This window comes from Diplotaxodon limnothrissa, linkage group LG1 (assembly GCF_057381915.1).
Source record: "Diplotaxodon limnothrissa isolate DT_005_m linkage group LG1, D_limnothrissa_male_GT1.1, whole genome shotgun sequence".
Classification (NCBI taxonomy): Eukaryota; Metazoa; Chordata; class Actinopteri; order Cichliformes; family Cichlidae; genus Diplotaxodon; species Diplotaxodon limnothrissa.
This window is the reverse complement of record NC_140596.1, coordinates 9,059,961-9,079,412: the sequence shown is the minus strand read 5'-3', so window position 1 is coordinate 9,079,412 and position 19,452 is coordinate 9,059,961. Positions and strand designations below refer to the sequence as shown.

At 41.9% G+C, this 19,452-nt stretch overlaps 1 protein-coding gene across 2 annotated transcripts in view; it reads left to right on the top strand.

The window, feature by feature from the left end:
* LOC146639381 (transcription initiation factor TFIID subunit 4) overlaps positions 1-19,452 on the top strand; it is a 107,898-nt gene that overhangs the window by 45,525 nt on the left and 42,921 nt on the right. For both annotated transcript variants that reach the window (XM_085362539.1, XM_085362611.1), the window contains 3 exons: positions 1,922-2,052; positions 10,278-10,403; positions 16,252-16,308. In XM_085362539.1, coding sequence (XP_085218665.1) covers positions 1,922-2,052; positions 10,278-10,403; positions 16,252-16,308 — 314 coding nt within the window. The remainder of the gene's footprint in view (positions 1-1,921; positions 2,053-10,277; positions 10,404-16,251; positions 16,309-19,452) is intronic.

Below are 19,452 nucleotides of genomic sequence, written 5' to 3'. Positions count from 1 at the left end.
ATAAGACTTTGCCAGTGTGGTTCTTTATCACAACTGATCAAGATGGCAAAATATTATCTGCTGCGAGGGCCATCCAATTGATTTTGGAAGAGAGAGGAGCTTCTGATGATGATGTTGACAAAGAGGTTTCAGAATATTTCACATTTCTGAGTCTGACAGTGACTTTGAAGAAGAGGATGAGCACCATTTAGTAACAAAACGAAGACGAGTACCCCATCAGCAGCCAGCTCCAGGACCAGAACAAGCCCACCAGACAGCAAGTGAAGAAATATGGATGTCAATAACTGGTGAAATTGAATGGTCTTCTTGCCCAAGAAATGAGCCACCCTGCAGAGCTGCTACTGTGATAAGCCAGGGCCAACACGACTGACAGGTACTCATGTGCAGGACATCAAGTCTTCATTTGAGCTTTTCATCCCAGATTCCATCCAGAAAATTATTCTGGATTGCAGTAATCTAGAAGGAAGGTGTGTTTTTGGAGAGAGGTGGAAGGAGATGGACCAAATCCATCTAAGAACCCCAAAGGCCTACTTTGGGGTTCTTATCCTTGCTGGAGTTTTCAGGTCCAAAGGGGAATCCACAGAATCCCTGTGGGATGCAGAAACCGGCAAGAAACTTTCCATGCATCAATGTTTCTGGAAAACTTCAACAAAATTTCCAGGATTATCCGTTTTGATAACCGAGACGACAGACCAGCTCGACGGCAGAGAGACAAGCTTGCTGCCATCAGGACAGTGTGGGATAAGTGTGTGCACCACCTCCCCTGTTTTACAACCCTGGGCCTAATGTCACCATTGATGAGCAGCTGATCCCATTTACTTGTGAAACATATTGCTTCACGTGTAAATGTGTTGTGTCTTTCCACTCACTCCACTTGATTATAACTGATTTTTTTATAACATTTTATATAAAAGAAAAACGAGAAGCACATTAATTCATAAATGTGATCTAACAAAGGTAAAGGGAAAAAATTAACCATGTTTGCTGTTCATATGGCTTGTAATTGGGATGAAGTAAACATCTGTTGAGTAATTTAACATAAAATTGTTTGATAGTGTTAATTTGGAAAGCCAAAACTCTAGCGGGTCCACCAGACCCATGAACACTGGCTGAGTAACAAAAATACGAACACCACACAAGGGTTAAGTAAATTAAATGTGGAACAGATGTTACATTAGAAAACTCCTTGTTGGTAAAGTGGAGGATCAATATTTTAGGATTTAATGAAATAGATGAAATTATAAGAAGCAAAAGTACTATGTACTGGTGTGTCCAAAGAATGCATCTGTTTGACACTAATGATGTACTAATCCAGTGATTCCCCAGAGTTTTAGGTTCTGTTTTTAGGACATATATGTGAGCACATGTACACGAGTCTTCGCCATTTATGTTTGCAATCAGTGGCCTCTCAAATGAGTCTCTCATCCTTCAGATGAACTCCAACTTCACCTTCTTGGCCTGCAGCTGGCAGTGATTGTCCTTGTTCTCTTTGTGTAAAGGCACATGAACCAGTTCTTCAGTGCTGCAGCAGGTGCTGGTTGAAGTGGCCCTTCACCTCAAAGTAGGTCTCCAAAGAAGAAGGGCTTTTGGTGCCAATTGCAGAGCAAGATAGTGGAGTTAGAGTTTCTCAAACTGTAGAGGGGGACCCTACTCGAGAAAGGAATGTTGAAAACTGAAAGAACACCACACCGGAAATGTGCTTCATTAACTTACTAGTGACAAAAAAAATGAACAAATGCAAAAAAGGACTTATTCTCTCAGACAAATTAAAAATATCTAAATAAAAATCCTAAAATAGTCTCCATATGTATTTGAGCAGTTGTTGATAAACCTGGGCAAAGTAAGAAATATTTGCAAAACCCTATCTGATCATAGAAATGTCATCTTGTCCTAAATGTGTGTGTTAATATATCTTTCGCAGCTAAAAAGTTTGGAATTACGGAAGTCCCCATGGAGACAGTGACATTCATCTCACACGCCACGCAGTCACGGCTTCGGACGGTAGTAGAAAAGGTTTCTACTATCGCACAGCACCGACTGGACTCCTGTAAGGTAGGACGTTTGCAAATAAATATGTTCTGCCCCCTACACACACACACACACACTCAAAAAAGATATGTTGAGGGGCTTGACAAGGGCTGTCACTTTGAGCTCAGTACAGTTTCAGCATGAAAAAAAATGTAATAATCATGCAGCTGCATTTCTGAAACCGTAGTCTTACTGTTGCATGTCACTTGAGTGAGGCAAATGAAGCACCACGAACTGAAACACAGCAAAACACAATAAAAGACAACTATGATCAGATCAGCCACCTGCCAAGATTTAATTTTATGAGCCTCATACTTTATAACAAGTATGAGTTTTTTTGTGGTGGCCGTTATCCAGTGAAGGAGGGTAGAGTGAACAGAACAATAAATGAGTACATGGGATTGATTACATTTGAATAATAATGATTTACACTGACAATGAAAAATTGATTATTTGGGGGGGGGCTTTCTCCTTTTTATGGGAATTATTTCCTGTCATATGAATATACCAATGTACTGCTATGTGTCGTAGAATTACAGTATTTATAGACCTTTTTATAGCGATATTGTGATAATACTGAATAATGAGTGACTGTGTGTCTCACACCCTTACCACACATGCCCCAGCATGCAGCGAGTACTATCCGGTTTATTATAAGACAATCTGACTAAGTGCCTGTTTAGGTAGTAGGGGTGCAACGATACTCGTATCGATGCTGTCTGTGTTGAGCGCTCAGTGGATCTGCGCTCGACTGTACTGTCGAGCGCAGATCCACTGAGCGCTCAACACAGACAGCATCATCAGAAGGAAGAGCGCAGGGCAAGCTAGCGAGACAGAAGTTAAGCTCTCCTTGCAACATGGCAAATTGAACCTCCCCCACCCTCATTCAGATCTGGCGTTTGGAATTATTTTGGTTTTCATGTGACGTATGACCCTGAAGGTAAGCGCGTTATGGACTAAAGTAAAACAGTATGTTGGATGTGCCACGCAATGCTCAATTACATGGGTGGGAACTAGTGTGTTAGCGCAGTTAGCTCGTTAATGTGTTGGCCGTCTAGCCCCACACACGGGGTGATCAGGGGTAGCTCGTTAACGGATATTTGCCATGTTGTGGCGTTAACGTCATTTTAATGAGATTAACGCTGACAGCACTAGTGGGAACACAACGAATATGACTGCACGTTTACGCCGACATCATCCTAGTGCAAAGACAAGTGGAAGCAGACAAAAACAACAAGCATGCATGCTACAAACTTTACCCGAGTCATTTAGACAGCCGTTAGCACATGATTCTCCTTATGGGGACCTGATATGTTTAATATTGTGGCGAGCTCAGACAACGAGGAGACGGAGGTGTTGTTTGGTCTTGCTTCCCGTGAGCTAGCCAGGGAGCACAGCCGTTTATTGACATCTGCAGAAGAACACTGCCGCTAGCTAACTGCTCAGTGCGGCAACCGCACAGCAACAACAACAACACACAGGGCGCCCTCTGACCCCGGAAGGACACACTGTCGCAGCGAGAGGGCGTCACCCGTCACTATGGCAACATAAACAAAACATAACTGTACAAACAGAACCCCGAACAGCCCTGACCCGCTACAATATGCTGCTGAGAATATAGCCCAGAAGAAGCGTATAGTATAGCTTTTATTTTGGAAAGAGCCATTTCTCTGTAATAAATTCTCTTTTCCAAAGATGAGTGATTCCTCAATCAGATATATTTATTTTTTTAATTACTTTTGTTTCAGCAACATTAAATTTAAAAACTGTACTTTTGAGTTAAAATATATACCGTATTTTCACGACCATAAGGCGCACTGTGCTAAAAGGCGCAGTCTCAGTTATGTGTGCCCTTACTGTATTTAACACACACATAAGGCGCACTGGATCATAGGGCGCATACAAGTACCGTATGCGTATTTAAAAATAAAGCGGGAGCAAACCTGAATTCGGTACCTTACTCACATTTCTATTGCCGGTAATCGTCATCATCAACAACACACAAGCATACAAGTGTGCATATTTAAAAATAAAGCAGGAGCAAAACTGAGTTTGGTACTCACATTTTTATCATCAATCAAACCCATCGAAGTCCTCATCCTCTGTGTCTGAATTGAACAGCTGCGCTAAATCTCCATCAAACATGCCAGGTTCACTGTCTTCACCGTCAGAGTCACTTTCCGTGCCGTGCGGCTCCTCGGAAACGATGCCGGCTTTTGCGAAGGCTCGAACAACAGTGCCAGCAGACATGTTAGCCCAAGCATCTACAATCCATTGGCAAATTGTGGCGTAACTCGCCCGGCGCTGCCTTCCACTCTTAGTGAAACTGTGGTCTCCACCGGTCATCCATCGCTCCCAGGCCGCTCGCAGCCTTACTTTGAACGGGCGGTTCACACCGATGTCCAGCGGTTGGAGTTCCTTTGTCAGGCCTCCTCCCGGAATGACAGCAAGCTCACAGTTCATTTGCTTCACAAGTTTTTTCACATCGGCTGTGAGATGGGCACGCATAGAGTCACAGATCAACAGCGATGGTGATGCGTGGAAAAAACCACCTGGTCTCCTTACATACACCTCCCTCAGCCACTCTTTCATCATTTCCTCATCCATCCAGCCCTTTTCATTTGCCTTAATGATGATTTCTGCTGGAAACTTCTCTTTAGGCAAAGTCTTTCGCTTAAAAATCACCATAGGCGGCAGTTTCTGTCCATTAGCATGGCAGCCAAGCACAACAGTAAAAGAAGACTTTTCATACCCCGTTGTGCGTATCGCTACCGTGCTGGTCCCCTTCTTCTCCACAGTGTGACTCACCGGGATGTCAAAAGTGAGCGGGACCTCGTCCATGTTTGTGATGTGGCTGGGCTGGATGTTTTTGTCGCCGATGTGTTTGCTGCAGTAGGAGCGGAAGATGGCCAGCTTTTCCTTATACCGTAATCCGCTGGAAGTTGCTGCACTACCGTAGTCCTGGTCCGGATGGAAAAATGGCACCGTTTCATAAAACGAAAGCACCAAGACGGACCTCCTTGGAAATGTTCAATGTTCATCTCTTCAGCTAGTGAAACTGCTTTTAGCCGAATGGTGACCGTCGAAACGCTTCTCCCGCTCGCTCTTTGCTCGATGATCCACCGCTCGAGTCTTTCCTCCAACTCGGGCCACCTCGCCTTATGTCCGCGGAAACTCAGCTGCGTTTTCTTGACCTGCCGGAGCTTGTTTTCCAGCTTCCTCCATTTGCGAACCATCGATTCGTTAATCTTAAATTCTCTCGCCGCTGCTCGATTTCCATGTTCCTCCGCGTAGCTGATGGCCTTCAGTTTAAACTGTGCTTCGTAAGCGTGTCTCTTTGCCATTTTCAGGGTTGTTAAAACAACGATGTCCTGCATAATGCACATACCTGTTCTTTTATACAGGTATGTGCGATTGTCCCGGTATATACGATCAACGCCCACACTTCACCCTTTAACGTTCTCATGGTGTTCTCTACTACGTCCTCCTTACAACACATAGGGCGCGCCGCACTTTTTGAAGAAAATCTAAGACTTTTAAGTGCGCCTTATGGTCGTGAAAATACGGTATTTATAATTTTAATAAATGACAAATTAAAAAGGCATGAACATTTGTTTTGTATTGAAAAAATATTGAACCGTGACACCAAAGTATCGAACCGAACCGTGAATTTTGTGTATCGTTGCACCCCTATTAGGTAGCTACCATATGATTAAGGGCAGCAGAGAAAAAAACACATCAAACGTATAGTTTGAGATTGTAATGTGTAATCAGAGTATGGTGGTTTATACACTCAACAAAAATATAAACGCAACACTTTTGTTACTGCTCCCATTCCCCATGGGATGGATGTAGAGACCTAAAATTCATTCCAGATACACAATATAACCATCCCTCCCAAACAGTGGTCACAAATCAGTCCAAATGTGTGGTAGTGGGCACATCTGCTATATTGAGATAATCCATCCCACCTCACAGGTGTGCCACATCAGGATGCTGATCTGACATCATGAGTAGTGCACAGGTGTACCTCAGACTGCCCACAACAAAAGGCCACCCTGGAATGTGCAGTTTTTTGCGCTATTGGGGGTCTGGGGACCCAGAACCGGTCAGTATCTGGTGTGACCACCATTTGCCTCATGCAGTGCAACACATCGTCGCATGGAGTCTATCAGATTGTCAATTGTGGCCTGTGGAATGTTGGTCCACTCCACTTCAATGGCTGTGCGAGGTTGTTGGATATTCGTGGGAACTGGTACACGCTGTCGTATACGCCGGTCAAGCACATCCCGAACATGCTCAATGGGTGACATGTCCGGTGAGTATGCTGGCCATGCAAGAACTGGGACATTCCCAGCTGCCATCTGCCCTGAACAATGTGAACCATGATTCATCTGTGAAGCGCACACCTCTCCAACGTGCCAGACGCCATCGAATGTGAGCATTTTCCCACACAAGTCTGTTACGGCGACGAGCTGGAGTCAGGTCAAGACCCCGATGAGGACGACGGGCATGCAGTTGAGCGTCCCTGAGACGGTTTCTGACAGTTTGTGCAGAAATTGTTTGGTTGTGCAAACCAATTGTTCCAGCAGCTGTCTGGGTGGCTGGTCTCAGACGATCTTGGAGGTGAACCTGCTGGATGTGGAGGTCCTGGGCTGGTGTGGTTACACGAGGTCTGCGGTTGTGAGGCCGGTTGGATGTGCTGCCATATTCTCTGAAACGCCTGTGGAGACGGCTTATGGTTGAGAAATGAACATTCAATGCACGGGCGACAGATCTGGTTGACATTCCTGCTGTCAGCATGCCAATTGCACGCTCCCTCATTGCTTGTGGCATCTGTGGCATTTTGCTGTGAGACAAAACTGCACATTCCAGGGTGGCCTTTTGTTGTGGGCAGTCTGAGGTACACCTGTGCACTACTCATGATGTCAGATCAGCATCCTGATGTGGCACACCTGTGAGGTGGGATGGATTATCTCAATATAGCAGATGTGCCCACTACCACACATTTGGACTGATTTGTGACCACTGTTTGGGAGGGATGGTTATATTGTGTATCTGGAATGAATTTTAGGTCTCTACGTCCATCCCATGGGGAATGGGAGCAGTAACAAAGGTGTTGCGTTTATATTTTTGTTGAGTGTATAAGGTAATTGTCATGTTTGTTCTGGTTTATAGTCTTTTCAGCCATCACTGAGAGGACAGACAGGTTTCTTGAACCTGCGTTGTTTATACATCGTAAGCTGCTTTTATGGGCAGAACACAAGAGCTGAAATTAAAGAGAAATGCTGCTGTCGTTTTTTTTGGCACCACTTTATCATGATATGACATAAACTGTTGATGAATGAAAGGTTCAGTCAACAATTTTTTCCTTCTTCTGTTCAGGGGCTGCATACAGTGTTACAAAGGGCCACCAATGGTACTAAATGAATCCTAGCTAGACTGTCACCGTACTTAGAAATACACAAAACACTCAAGATAGGGAATAAAATCCATGGGGATATTGTAGCAAACATGCAAAACTAAACTGCCATGGATATGAAGGCATTTGTATGCTTCAACAGTCATGTAAATACACACTGGCATATGCACATATGCATTTTTTCCCGTTTACTTGTTAACTCACAGACAAAAATGGAACTATAAACACGTAAAAGTTAATGTCAGAACTCTTATTTACCTTTAAGTTGATACAAAGCGCCAGAGCTCAGAGTTTTCAGCCAGTCAAAACTTATAAAAGAACTTGTAAGTGCCCGTCTACCTACAGCTGCATACTTTTGTTATTATTGGTGACTTTACTTCTTGTAGCCCTTAAATATAACTATATAACCACATTTAATTGGTAAACATTAAAGCACAAATTCATCTCTGCTGGAAGGCTATATCTTTGCATCGTTATGAGAAATGGGGGTGTGTCGGGGGGGAGAAACTTTTGAAAATGTGTTTTTCTTGATGCCAAGACGGGAGGATGAGGAGGAGTGAGGAAGAGCATTGCTACTGCTGTCCCCGTCTTGTTTTGTGATTCTTCTTTCCATTCGTTCTTTGCCTTTTTTGTGGTTTTGTAAATGAGGTGTGTGTGAAGGAGGCATGAAGCACTGTGAGCCCAGCACTGTGAGCCCAGCTCTGTTGACATCAGCGAAAAAAAGAGATAGAGAGAGAAAAGACCGAAAGACAAAGCGGCCTTAAAGTGCAGCCGGGCTTCGGCAGGAGCGGCGGCGGGAGGTACGGCAAGAGTGCAGGCTCAGCGCTGCAACAAAGAGGAGGGAAGCTGGATGAGAGAGAGAGAAGGAAAAGGGGGGCGGGAGAGTGGAAGGGGGCTGGTGATGAGTCTCCTCTGATGTGTCTTTGTGCTCTGTGCCGCTCGGCGTCTCTCATCCACTCATGGAAATACACAGAAGAGAGTGATATAGAAATCAAGTGCAAGCAAGAACAGAGATGCATGAGACACATGCAGTCACACAGAAACATGAGAAATAAGCAATTATCCTATTAACTTTTGATGGCCTAAAAAAGTTGTTTTTACTCTTGCCTTTCTATCTCCCAAGTGGGAAGTGATGTGACATTGGTAAAGAGAAGCAATGTCTGTAAATAGAAAAAGTTTGTTGATGTGTTCAGACTGGTGGTGTTCCAGTTGACTTGTGTTTTAAAGTTTCTTTTCATTGTTTAACCAAAAAATGCTGAAGGAATTATGGTTGCTTCTCAACAAATAATTGATTTTAAATATAGATTTGTATGGTCATAGCAATCTACTGTAATTTTTTAATACAATAGTTTAAGAAGATTTAGTTAATCTGGAACTACAGTTAGTCACTGCGCTGGATAAATATCCTATCTGTTTAGGGGAAAAGGATTAGAAAATTAGGTGGATTTTTTTACACCATTAAATCAAAATCAGTGTTTTTAAGGTAATTAGTAATGATATGACATATTGAAAAAGGCGTGACACTGCATAACAACAGTCCACAGCCTGTTGAGGACTGTTCCCTCATTATTGCATGACAGCTTAAGCAGATAAAACATCTGCAGTTGATTCCAAGTGTTGAACTTGCAGAAGGTATATTTTCACTGGAACTCTTAATATGAGGTCCAGATAGATATCAGCGTAAGTGAAGAGAGATGTCAAAAACCTTAGGAGTGACCAAATAAACAACCTGGTACTTTCTCAGAAAATGTGAATGTACTGGCCAGCTCAGTAACTTCAAATCATCTAACCAAGTCGAAACCAGATGAAACCTAGACTAACTTGTACCAGAATGATGGGAAGAGAAAAGTATGGAGAAGCATTATCCCAAGCATACCATATTCTCTATCAAAAAGGGTGGAGTCAGTGTTATGGCTTGGGCATGTATGGCTACTATTAGGATTCAAGTGCACAAGGCTTTAGTCTGCTGAGATTCTACAAAATGCTGCAAAACTGATCGGGCAGCTCTTTACAATACGAATGAATAATAGCCCAAAGTATACTGCAAAAGCAGATGGGATATTCTTCGATGGCCAACTCAGTTACCTCATCTCAACCCAATTGAGAGTTGAAATTCATTTTCTGAAGACAAAATTGTATGCCGAGAGAGAAACAAGCAAACAGCAACTGAAGGTGGTTACAGGAAAGGCCAAGGAGAGCATGCCAAGGGAAGAGACCCAGCATTTGGTGATGTCCATGAGTTCTAGCCTGCAGGCAGTCAGTGACTGCAGAGGATTTTCATCCAAGTATTGAAAACAGTTCATATATTTAAAATTATGTTACCATGTCCATTTACTTTTGAGTGCTTAAAAATGCTTTAAGTCCTAAATGGTTAATGTGATAGTTTTGTTAAACCCCTCCAATTAAAGATGATGGTCTGTAATTCAATCACATATTGATTGATTTAAAATACACTGAGGTGGTAGAAAACTGGAAAACTGTGTAACTGTCCAAATACCTACATACCTAACTGTGTAGTATTAAATGTGCTGCCCAGGGAATATAGATGTACACTAGCAGACACGTGAGAAGACTAACCTCAAATGTAAATCATGAAGTAAACAAATCATTAACAGCGAGGAAGAGTCTTCTAAGTGTCTTACATTTGAAATATTCTGTTTTCTTATTAATATCACAACCATCTTGACCTTATTTTCAGTTTGAAATATCTGAACTGAAGGCAACCCAGAGTTTTGAAGTACGTGGCTAAAGCCTTAGAAGTAGCTGCTGAGTGGGACTTGTTCAACTATTACCATTGAAACAGTAATTATCTCTATCTGCTTGTCAGGACGATGAGTGCTACGAGCAGTCTGCAGACGTTCGCTCTCAGCTTCGCTTCTTTGAGCAGCTGGAGAGAATCGAGAAGCAGCGGAAGGATGAGCAGGAGAGAGAGATCCTTTTGAAAGCCGCTAAAGTAAGTTACTGTCGCCTTATCATCCTGTTGTGTGTGTGTGTGTTTGTGTGTGAAAGTTATGTCCCTGTGCAACAGTGTGAACTTGTGTACCGTTGTGTGCATGTGTGAGCATGTTGCTCGTGTGCAGGCCCTGACAGATGAATTAGAGTGTGACACCAGTGGATGAAGTGACCTCCCTTTGTCCTCCCAGGCTCCTGGCCTAAGGGCTCCTCTGTCCTGGCTCTTCCTCCCCGGACACAGCAAGGAGGGGAAAAACCTTACACAACCCGCATGCACTATGAAGCTAACAAACACACTTATCCGCAGCATGTATTACCTGTAAAACATCCTTCTATCACAAGTCCTGACAGCTCAGGTGCAATCTGTATCACCTGAGCTGTTTTCAAAAAATAAACAGCAAGTCAGATCAGATCATCCAAATGTTTTTCTAATGATGTGCAAGAAGTTAATCATTTTGGGGTTTGTTTGGAATAAGATAGCATTAGAAATTAAAGACTGTTCTTTAGTAATATCTAGTCTTACCCACTGGTGCTCAGTAGTCATGGGTCAGACCTCAAATATCTTCAAACTTAATTCATTTTGATCTCATGTAAAAAATAATATAAGATTTTGAGAAATTCTGTTTGTAGACAAGTAAGTGACAAATTAAGGGAAAACCTGAACATTTGACCCCTACAGTGAGGGGTTCAGGGTTCAGGGACTGTAATATAGTGGGCACATTTTGCCCTAACGATAATGTAACATTTTTTATTTACCTTTTTATAGGAAGCGCCTTGAGACAACTAAATAAAATGAAATTGAAATATAAAAAATAGCCTGAAAGATTTATAAAAAATGGAAGAAGAAAAAATTGAACGAGGCAAAATTACCTCAGTTTACCTTAAGCTATACATCAACTGTCCTATTTACAATAGGCTGGATCACACATCGCTTTCTCTCGCCGTTTCCTTGCAGCAGCTACAATGTATCTGAAGCCAGAAGCACCTATACAGCTGTTCCAATCTTACTACACAGTGTATGTTAGGAAGGGTGGATAGTGCTCTGTTAATCCAGGGAGTGGTCTTAATTCAATTCAATTCAGTTTTATTTATACAGCGCCAAATCACAACAACAGTCGCCTCAAGGTGCTGTATATTGTCAGGTAGACCCTGCAATAATACAGAGAAACCCCAACAATCATATGACCCCCTATGAGCAACCGCTTTGGCGACAGTGGGAAAGAAAAATTCGCTTTTAACAGGAAGAAGCCTCCGGCAGAACCAGGCTCAGTGAGGGGCGGGGCCATCTGCCACGACCAGTTGGGGTGAGAGGAGGAAGACAGGATAAAAGACATCCTGTGGAAGAGAGTCAGAGATTAATAACAAATATGATTCAATGCAGAGAGGTCTATTAACAGATAGTGAGTGAGAAAAGTAACTGAAGAAGAAATACTCAATGCATCATGGGAATCCCCCAGCAGCCTTACACCTATTGCAGCAAACTTTACATGGTTCATAGTAAGAGCAAAAACCTAACCTATCTATACTTTTCAAGGAGTTACTTAAAGGCTTGAGTGTGAAAATAATGGGAATAACATAGTATGGTTGTAACAGTCAGCACAGCGTAACCCGACTGAATACCTGTAGGAGATTCTGGAACAATATCAGCACCATCATCAAAACTTAAATAACCGTTTGAGTAGTGATGTTCCATCCCTTTTGTAGAAGTTCAGGAGATTTGTGCAATCATTGCCAAGGTGAGTTAAAGCTGTTCTGGCAGCACTTCTCCCAAAAGCTTTCTAAGACTCAGTGTTATTATTGTTTTGTTTTTTTCCCTTAATTTGTCGCCCGTCTCCATAAACATCTGACAAAAAAACTCAGAACTGCCTTTGAGCTACTTCCCGCTGCAGTATTTTTTCCAGGCCTTTACCTTGATGATGCACACACATGGACAGACTCACAAAACAATAGCAGCTATAATATATTGGTGGAGATCATCAAAGAATTAGCTGATAGGTTTGTTGGGTTTTGCAAGTAGAGTACACTTTATCTTAGCTATTACACAAACATCTAAAACGAAGCGTGATCCATATTTAATATTAACCTACAAACCTTAAAAATAATGATTTACTTTCAGTGTGTAATAGCAAAAACCTTTTGCTCCATGTGTAGTCAATTGAAAAAACAAAACAAAACGTTTTTTCATCAGATGACAGATGAGGTACACTTTGCTAGGACAGGGTTGGATCCTTTTTTGCATTCAGAACCACCTTAATTCTCTGTGGCGAAGATTCACCAAGGTGCTGTAAACATTGCTCAGATTTTGTCCGTATTGACGTGACAGCACTACACAGTTGATTTGTCATTGAATATGATGCGAATGTCCTGTTCTACTATATCCCAAAGGGGCTCTGTTGGATTGGTGCATCTGGTGATTGTAGAAGCCATTTGAGTACAGTGAACTTAACCTTTTTGTCTCTGTGACATAGCACATTATCTTATCTCAGCAATGGTCAGCAATACTCAGGTAGGCTGTCCCATTTAAATGATGCTCAGCTGGCGAATTCGCTTGTTACTGTGCGTTATGTAATGATATGACAATTAGCCATGTGCTTATCCTGCTTATGCTAGTTAGTCATCTGGAGCGGTTACTCCCTTTTTAAAGCTTGCCTTCCCTTTTAAAGCCGTAATAATTAAAGATCCTTGAGGTAAAGGTGGAAATACAATAACGGAGTTTTATTTTGATTATGATCTCCTTTATAAACAAGCAAACAAAAATGATGCATAAGCCTAAAAGGTGGTGAAATGTGAAACTGGACAATAGTTAGACACCTAATTCTCTGTTCTTTAAAATTGTTCCAGATTGAAGGTTACTTTCGTCCAGTTAAACATTGTAGCACAGGACATTTAGAACAGGACTACTTGCCCTAGCCTTAAAAAAATGATCAAAACTAATGGGGTGCTAGTAGCACTGACACATGGCCAGTATTCTGATCTCAGCTTTGTGCATGTAAAGACATTTGTCTCTCAGTAAAAGAAGATCACCACTGACCAGAAAAAGAAAGAGAATCTTTTGCAAATGAAAATGCCCTGCAGTGTAACATTAGCAGAAGCTAGGTTAATTTAATTAATTTTGAATGGAGCCAATGTCCCACAGTAAAGATTCTCATTGCAGCACACCTCACTGTCTTAATTGCATTATTACGCTCCAGTCCTGCCATGCAGGATATTAGAAAATCCTCTAGTTGATGAACAGGGCCACCAAACCCCATGACCTATCTGTTTTTTTTTTGTTTTCTGTTTTTTTTTTAAGATGGAAAAAAAAGACATTGCCTCAGCAGGAAACTAAACTGCAAAGTTGGTTGTTTAAAAAAGAAAAAGTGCAGCTTTAGGATCCTCTTTGTCATGTCACAGTTCTACATGGTTGAGCACTGTAATCATTTTTTTTTCTTTGGAAAGCTCTCTTTATTAACAGGATTACTGAAGAACTTTTGCAAATGTAGCCAAGTTCTGTTAGAAGGGCTTACCTCGGGGCTGTTTGGATTGCCTGAGCTTCGTTGAGGAAAGTCTGACTTCACCTCAGAGCCACGTCTGTGGCTTTTTGGCTCTTGTTGCCATGGCGTTTCAGTTCAAGGAGAAGTTTGGAAAGAAAATTGAACGATATACTACACAAACAGTGCTTGATAATATTGTAGTACTTTCTCTATTATTTAATCATGTATTCGTTTTACTTTTCCTGCTTTTTTTCCCTTTACAGCTTTATAGGTATCACATCTGTTTTATGGTACACTTGCTTTGATACTCTGCAGCCAATATAACAGACTGATTTAAGGGAAAGCAGGAAAAATCCATCCTAAAACACTTACATACTGTTAGGGAGTGGCTGATGATTTAACTTGAATTTTTGGTTCGATTTTTCTGACTTCCTCTAATAACTGTTTCACTTTAAATGTTATGTTTTTGGCTCAGTTCACTAAACTAAAAAGGAGCTTCTTTATACATAGTATTTCATGTTCATCCTTCATTTGAGAGATATAGATCGCTGAATATGTTAAAACTCTCAATAATTCATAATGTTATGTTCTTATATTGCATAAGTGAGCCATTTATTGACTTAAAGTTTCATAAAAAGAAAGATTTACGGTGAAGCTTGATGCCGGCGGTTTGTTGGTGGATATTATTATTTTTTGCCTGTAATTTGTAAAGGAAATAAGATTGATCAGATTTATAAATACTATCAGCGGTAACTTAAAGAAGTATGACAAGTTTCACTCTAAATATTTGGGAGAATATGTTAACTTTGCTGTTTCCACATAGAACCCAGAGCTTGATCAAAGAAAAATAACCCTCTGATTGTCCTCATAATTCATTTTTGGCAACAAAATGAAATTTCAACATTGCAAAACAGCTCCAGAATACATTCCCAGACTGTTTGTATACTATACTACACTGCATTTTTTAAGCACAGTACACTCAATTACACAAAACCAACAAAGCTTGTCAGCATTTAGTACGCAGTCCTCTTTTCCCTTCTCGACTCTGTTCACTCCTGTAAGTGGGGAAACCAGGGCAGCTGACAGAGGAGATGTAAAGCATGCCAGTGGCACCACTGCCCTTTGTAAACAGTCCATCTGTACCTACCCCTCCTATCCTCCACCCACCTCCCTGCCTGCCTCTTTGCTGCTCGAGCGCCCGCTAATTTGACCTCTTGAATAAGAAACGCACTGAAATAATCCTTTCCACCCCCTCCTCCTTCCTTCACAACAAGCCTTACCCTCTGCTATGCCAGCCATTTACAATATGACTCAAGTCTTGAGGGATGCTCTGGCCGACTGGAGGGCAAACACATTAGTCTTAGTTGAGATACCGACCACTACGTGAACTGCCTGATATATTTAAAGCCAATTAGCAGTAAGGCTATGAAGAGCAGGTCTCCGTCCATCAGAGAGAGTACATAAGGAGAGGAAGGGAGGTAATGTTAAGGAGGGAATAGGGATGGCCTGGCGTATGTTCTCACTGATTTGTTGTTTGAAGAAATTAGATGAAAGTAAGATAGCTTTTCACTTCACTGAGATGGAGGCTGTATTGTAAAAATAAAATATGACAGGTTCTCTACATATGTAGAACTACACGATTAACCTTTTGCAATGTTTCAGGGAATAAAATGAAGACATTATAGAGCTACCAAAATCAGGTTAGACAGTAACTGAGAGCTTTGTTTGCACAAAAACGTTAGGGTCGATCAACTTATGCTCATCTTAATAGGGAAAAAAATCAAATGGATAGATTATTTCCAGATTAACAAACAACACGCAATTACTGTGTAGTGCCATAATCTGCCTCTGTTGCCTGCAGTGGTCAGCTGTACATGTACATTTGGCTGCGTGGTGAAGGATTCCCAGGGACAAATACATTCACCCAGATCTTAGCAGCTGATTAAAATAGAAGTGCTGTGTTGTTATGCCAGGGACACACACACTCACACAAACACAAAGCAACGGATAGCCACACTGGCTCTCAGTGACACATAGACAGCTACTGCCACTGATAGTCACCAACATCCTTTCCCCCTTGTGTGTGTGCACGTGTGTGCGTCCTGGCTCGAGCAGAATTTTTAATAACCTCTTTTGATTAGAATCCCCCTCCAGCGGCTTATTTAGGGCTGGATTTGGAGCGGGTTTAAAGGCCACTGCCCCCCGGGGGGCGCTCCATTGCTGTTCTCTGAATTCAGATACGATGTCCTTGACACCTCTGTATCCTGTTCCCATTTTGCACTATTTTTGCTGCCGCAGCAACAGATGAGTAGCGGAGAGGTTGTGGGCTCCTTAAACCAGCTGTTAACCTGTGTCCCCCCCTCCTTTGCTCCACAGAGTCGCTCCAGGCAAGAAGACCCAGAGCAAGCTCGACTGAAACAGAAAGCTAAGGAGGTAAGCTGCAGCGGAGATCATTACCCTTGACATTTCCCCGACTCCAACGTATTAATTTTTCATGCCTCACTACATATGTAATGCCATTTAAAGTCCGACTTAAAAAAGTTTGAAGAATTATTCGCGCAGATTGAAGCCCAAGTGTGGAAAATGATTTTCTGCGCACCCAAGACACCCTCCACTTCTTCCACTCCACTTCTTTTTTCTTTTCCTCATCTGTGTCGTCTCACAGCAGTGTAAATTTTGACTAATTGCTTTTCATTGGGCCCAGTGTCTTTCCATAGATGGTGTCCTTTATTTACTGTTAATTTCTCAACTCACTTTTGGCACATCTGTATCTCGTCTTAAAAGTACATTTGTATTAATTTTATGTAAATTTTGTTGCCACATAAAAGTGCGATTATCTTAGCCTACACAGTGCAACAGAATTTATAGTGAGAGAGCAAAATGGATTAACTTTTTATATCTGTTTGTAAATTAGTCCAGTTGCAGCGATGCATAGTTCAGCAAAAGCATAAAAGTATATGAATGAGGTTTTAAGATGTACCAGTTCATGGTCTGCAATAACTTTTCCTAGTAAAAAGTAGTAAAAAGAGTTATTTCCTTTTCCAACAGGCAGAGGCATAACACTTAGCTCTGCAAACTGGGAAGTGTTTAAACTGGTATAGTGCATTTCTTTTCTGTACAACGGGGGCGCTTCATCTCAAGTGCAGGTCTTGTATAAAATGAATTCCCAGTGGAGCTCAGAAAGTAGACCACACCGTGTTTTAGTGGATGGTTAATGTTGTTTACGCAAAGGAAAAGGAAATAGCACTTTCACAGCGGAAGTTTGCCTTTTTAATTTTTTGTTTTTTTGTTTTGTCTTGTTTTTTTGTTTACACCCGAATAACTTCACTGGGTGCTTTCAGTCCTTGGCTTGCTAACAAAGATCAAGAGGCCTGCGTGGAGCTTCCATTGAAAAGTCTGAGTAGGCAGGAGGATAAAACGAGCAGCATTCACCTGTTGTTGTTGTTGATGTAGAATGTAAGGAGCACACGGGGTTTTGTCTAACTTGCTTACTCTTTTAAAGCAAGCCTTTTGTTTATTTAAGTAAAGTTTACTGAGCATGCATGCACTTTTTTGACTTACACCATCATTTATACTCACACAGTTCTACACTTTTGGCCACTTATATTAAGGATTAATTGCATCTATCTCGTTCAATGGAAACTCTTGTATTGTTGTTTGGCCAGAATATTTAATTTTAAGATGCACTTAGCCAGAGTGTGATGTTGAACTTGTGACCTTAAAGTGACAAGTGCACTTACCTCAGGCTACTTGCGGCACTCGATCGTTTGTCTTCTTCTCTTCCGGACATTTCTTTCTAGCAACAGTGAGCCCTGCTGCAGTTTAGAACATTCACACTAGATCTCAGCCTTCCCATAAGCCCCACATATGCAAATGAAGCAGCGTAATAGGCAGCGCGATAGGTTTGCCCCAGGGGCCATGTGATCAAAGTGGATCTCCTCCCTGTTAAGTGGCAGTCCGCTCGTCATCTGGATACGGCCAGATTAGTGCCTCGTGAGGAGATGCCGCGTGCATGTATGCACATTTTCATTTTCATCTGGAATTTTAAGAAGGTGGTTTGGAAATTGTTACTTTATGTAATGCTTTCTCCCGCTAGATAGAGACGAGGAAAACTCACCAACCCCTCCAACTGCCCCCACCCCCACATACACACACATACACACACATTCAGCTCCCCTTTTCCACCCTCCCTCACCTCTTTCTTTTTTGCTTAATGGCCGTCGTTTCTCAGCCCCCGTGCCGCTCCAGTTTTCATCACCTGACTGGCTCAAGGGGACAGAGCTGGCTGTTTGTGTCACTGCAGAGTCTGTCGGCAGCTCACACATCTGCGCAAATTTCATCAGGATAATGAGCCCGAGCTACTCTTCCAGGCGACGGGCAGAGGAGCCGGCTCTCTTTAAGCCCTTCTCCCTGATCACACACACACACACACACACACACACACACACACACACACACACACACACACACACACACACAGTCTAACACATATGCACACGCGCACACACAACCACTACCACCAAACAGTCATCATTTTGGGGAGATGGAATTACAGAGTGTTATATACTCGAACCAAGTGTTGGCATGTAAATTGAGCTGGCGCATGATTTGTTTTTAAAAAGGCAGGTACATTGTGCTGTGAAACTACTTTTGCAGACCTGAATCAGTGCTGGAGCCTGACAGCCAGGTGTTAACCATGACTCGCAAATAAATTGTATGAATTGAAATGCTCAGGCTGAATGTCTAGTTAAGTCATTTTTAAAATCACACATTTACCTTATAGAGTTTGTTACATATATAAAACAACTGCGTCATCTTACCCTCATTTAAACTGCTCTCTGGGAGTTTAAGTGTTTAAAGAATTGTAATAGGTGGGACACTGGTGTTGTGGCCCACTTGGGGGCCTTTCTGGATTTTGCATGTTCTCCTTGTGTCCCACCCAGCTAATAGGTTGGTTAAGCAGGAGAAAATAGATGGATGTATATTTAATATGTATTCATTATCAGTGTTATGACCAAGTTTTACAAAAAGCAGAGATAACATTTTTGACTCCTGTTGAAGCCAAAGAAATTAATTGTTTTTAACTACACAGCATTGTCTCTGCCGATTGTCCATATTTAGCTTCCCAGCATGCACCTGTCTTTTTTTGCCCCACATAGTATCTTTGCCTGAGGACCCCACTTACCTTCAACCCGACGAGTGGGCATCACACCCTGATTAGTGCCATGATTAGACCAGAGTTTTCACTTGTAGCAAAGAAATGTTAGAAATTAATAAGCAGATTTCTGGGACATTTATTAAATGCTCTCTAATTGATGAACCATTTCTGTTTTGAACAGTCCACGAGCTTTCTGCTGGCCAGAACACTAACTTTGTTCAGACTGCCTCATAATTTAGGCACTTTGTTCTTAAGTTTACAGAGACTAGACCTGTGTTTCTAAGGGGATAAAACCTTCTCTTTTTAATTATGCAACAATCTGTACCTCTAGCCCTAACCTTAGGACAGACTTAGCTTCACTAAAAAAAAAAGAAAAGAAAAGAATGCCAGAATACAAAAGAAATACAGTGTTCTATTCA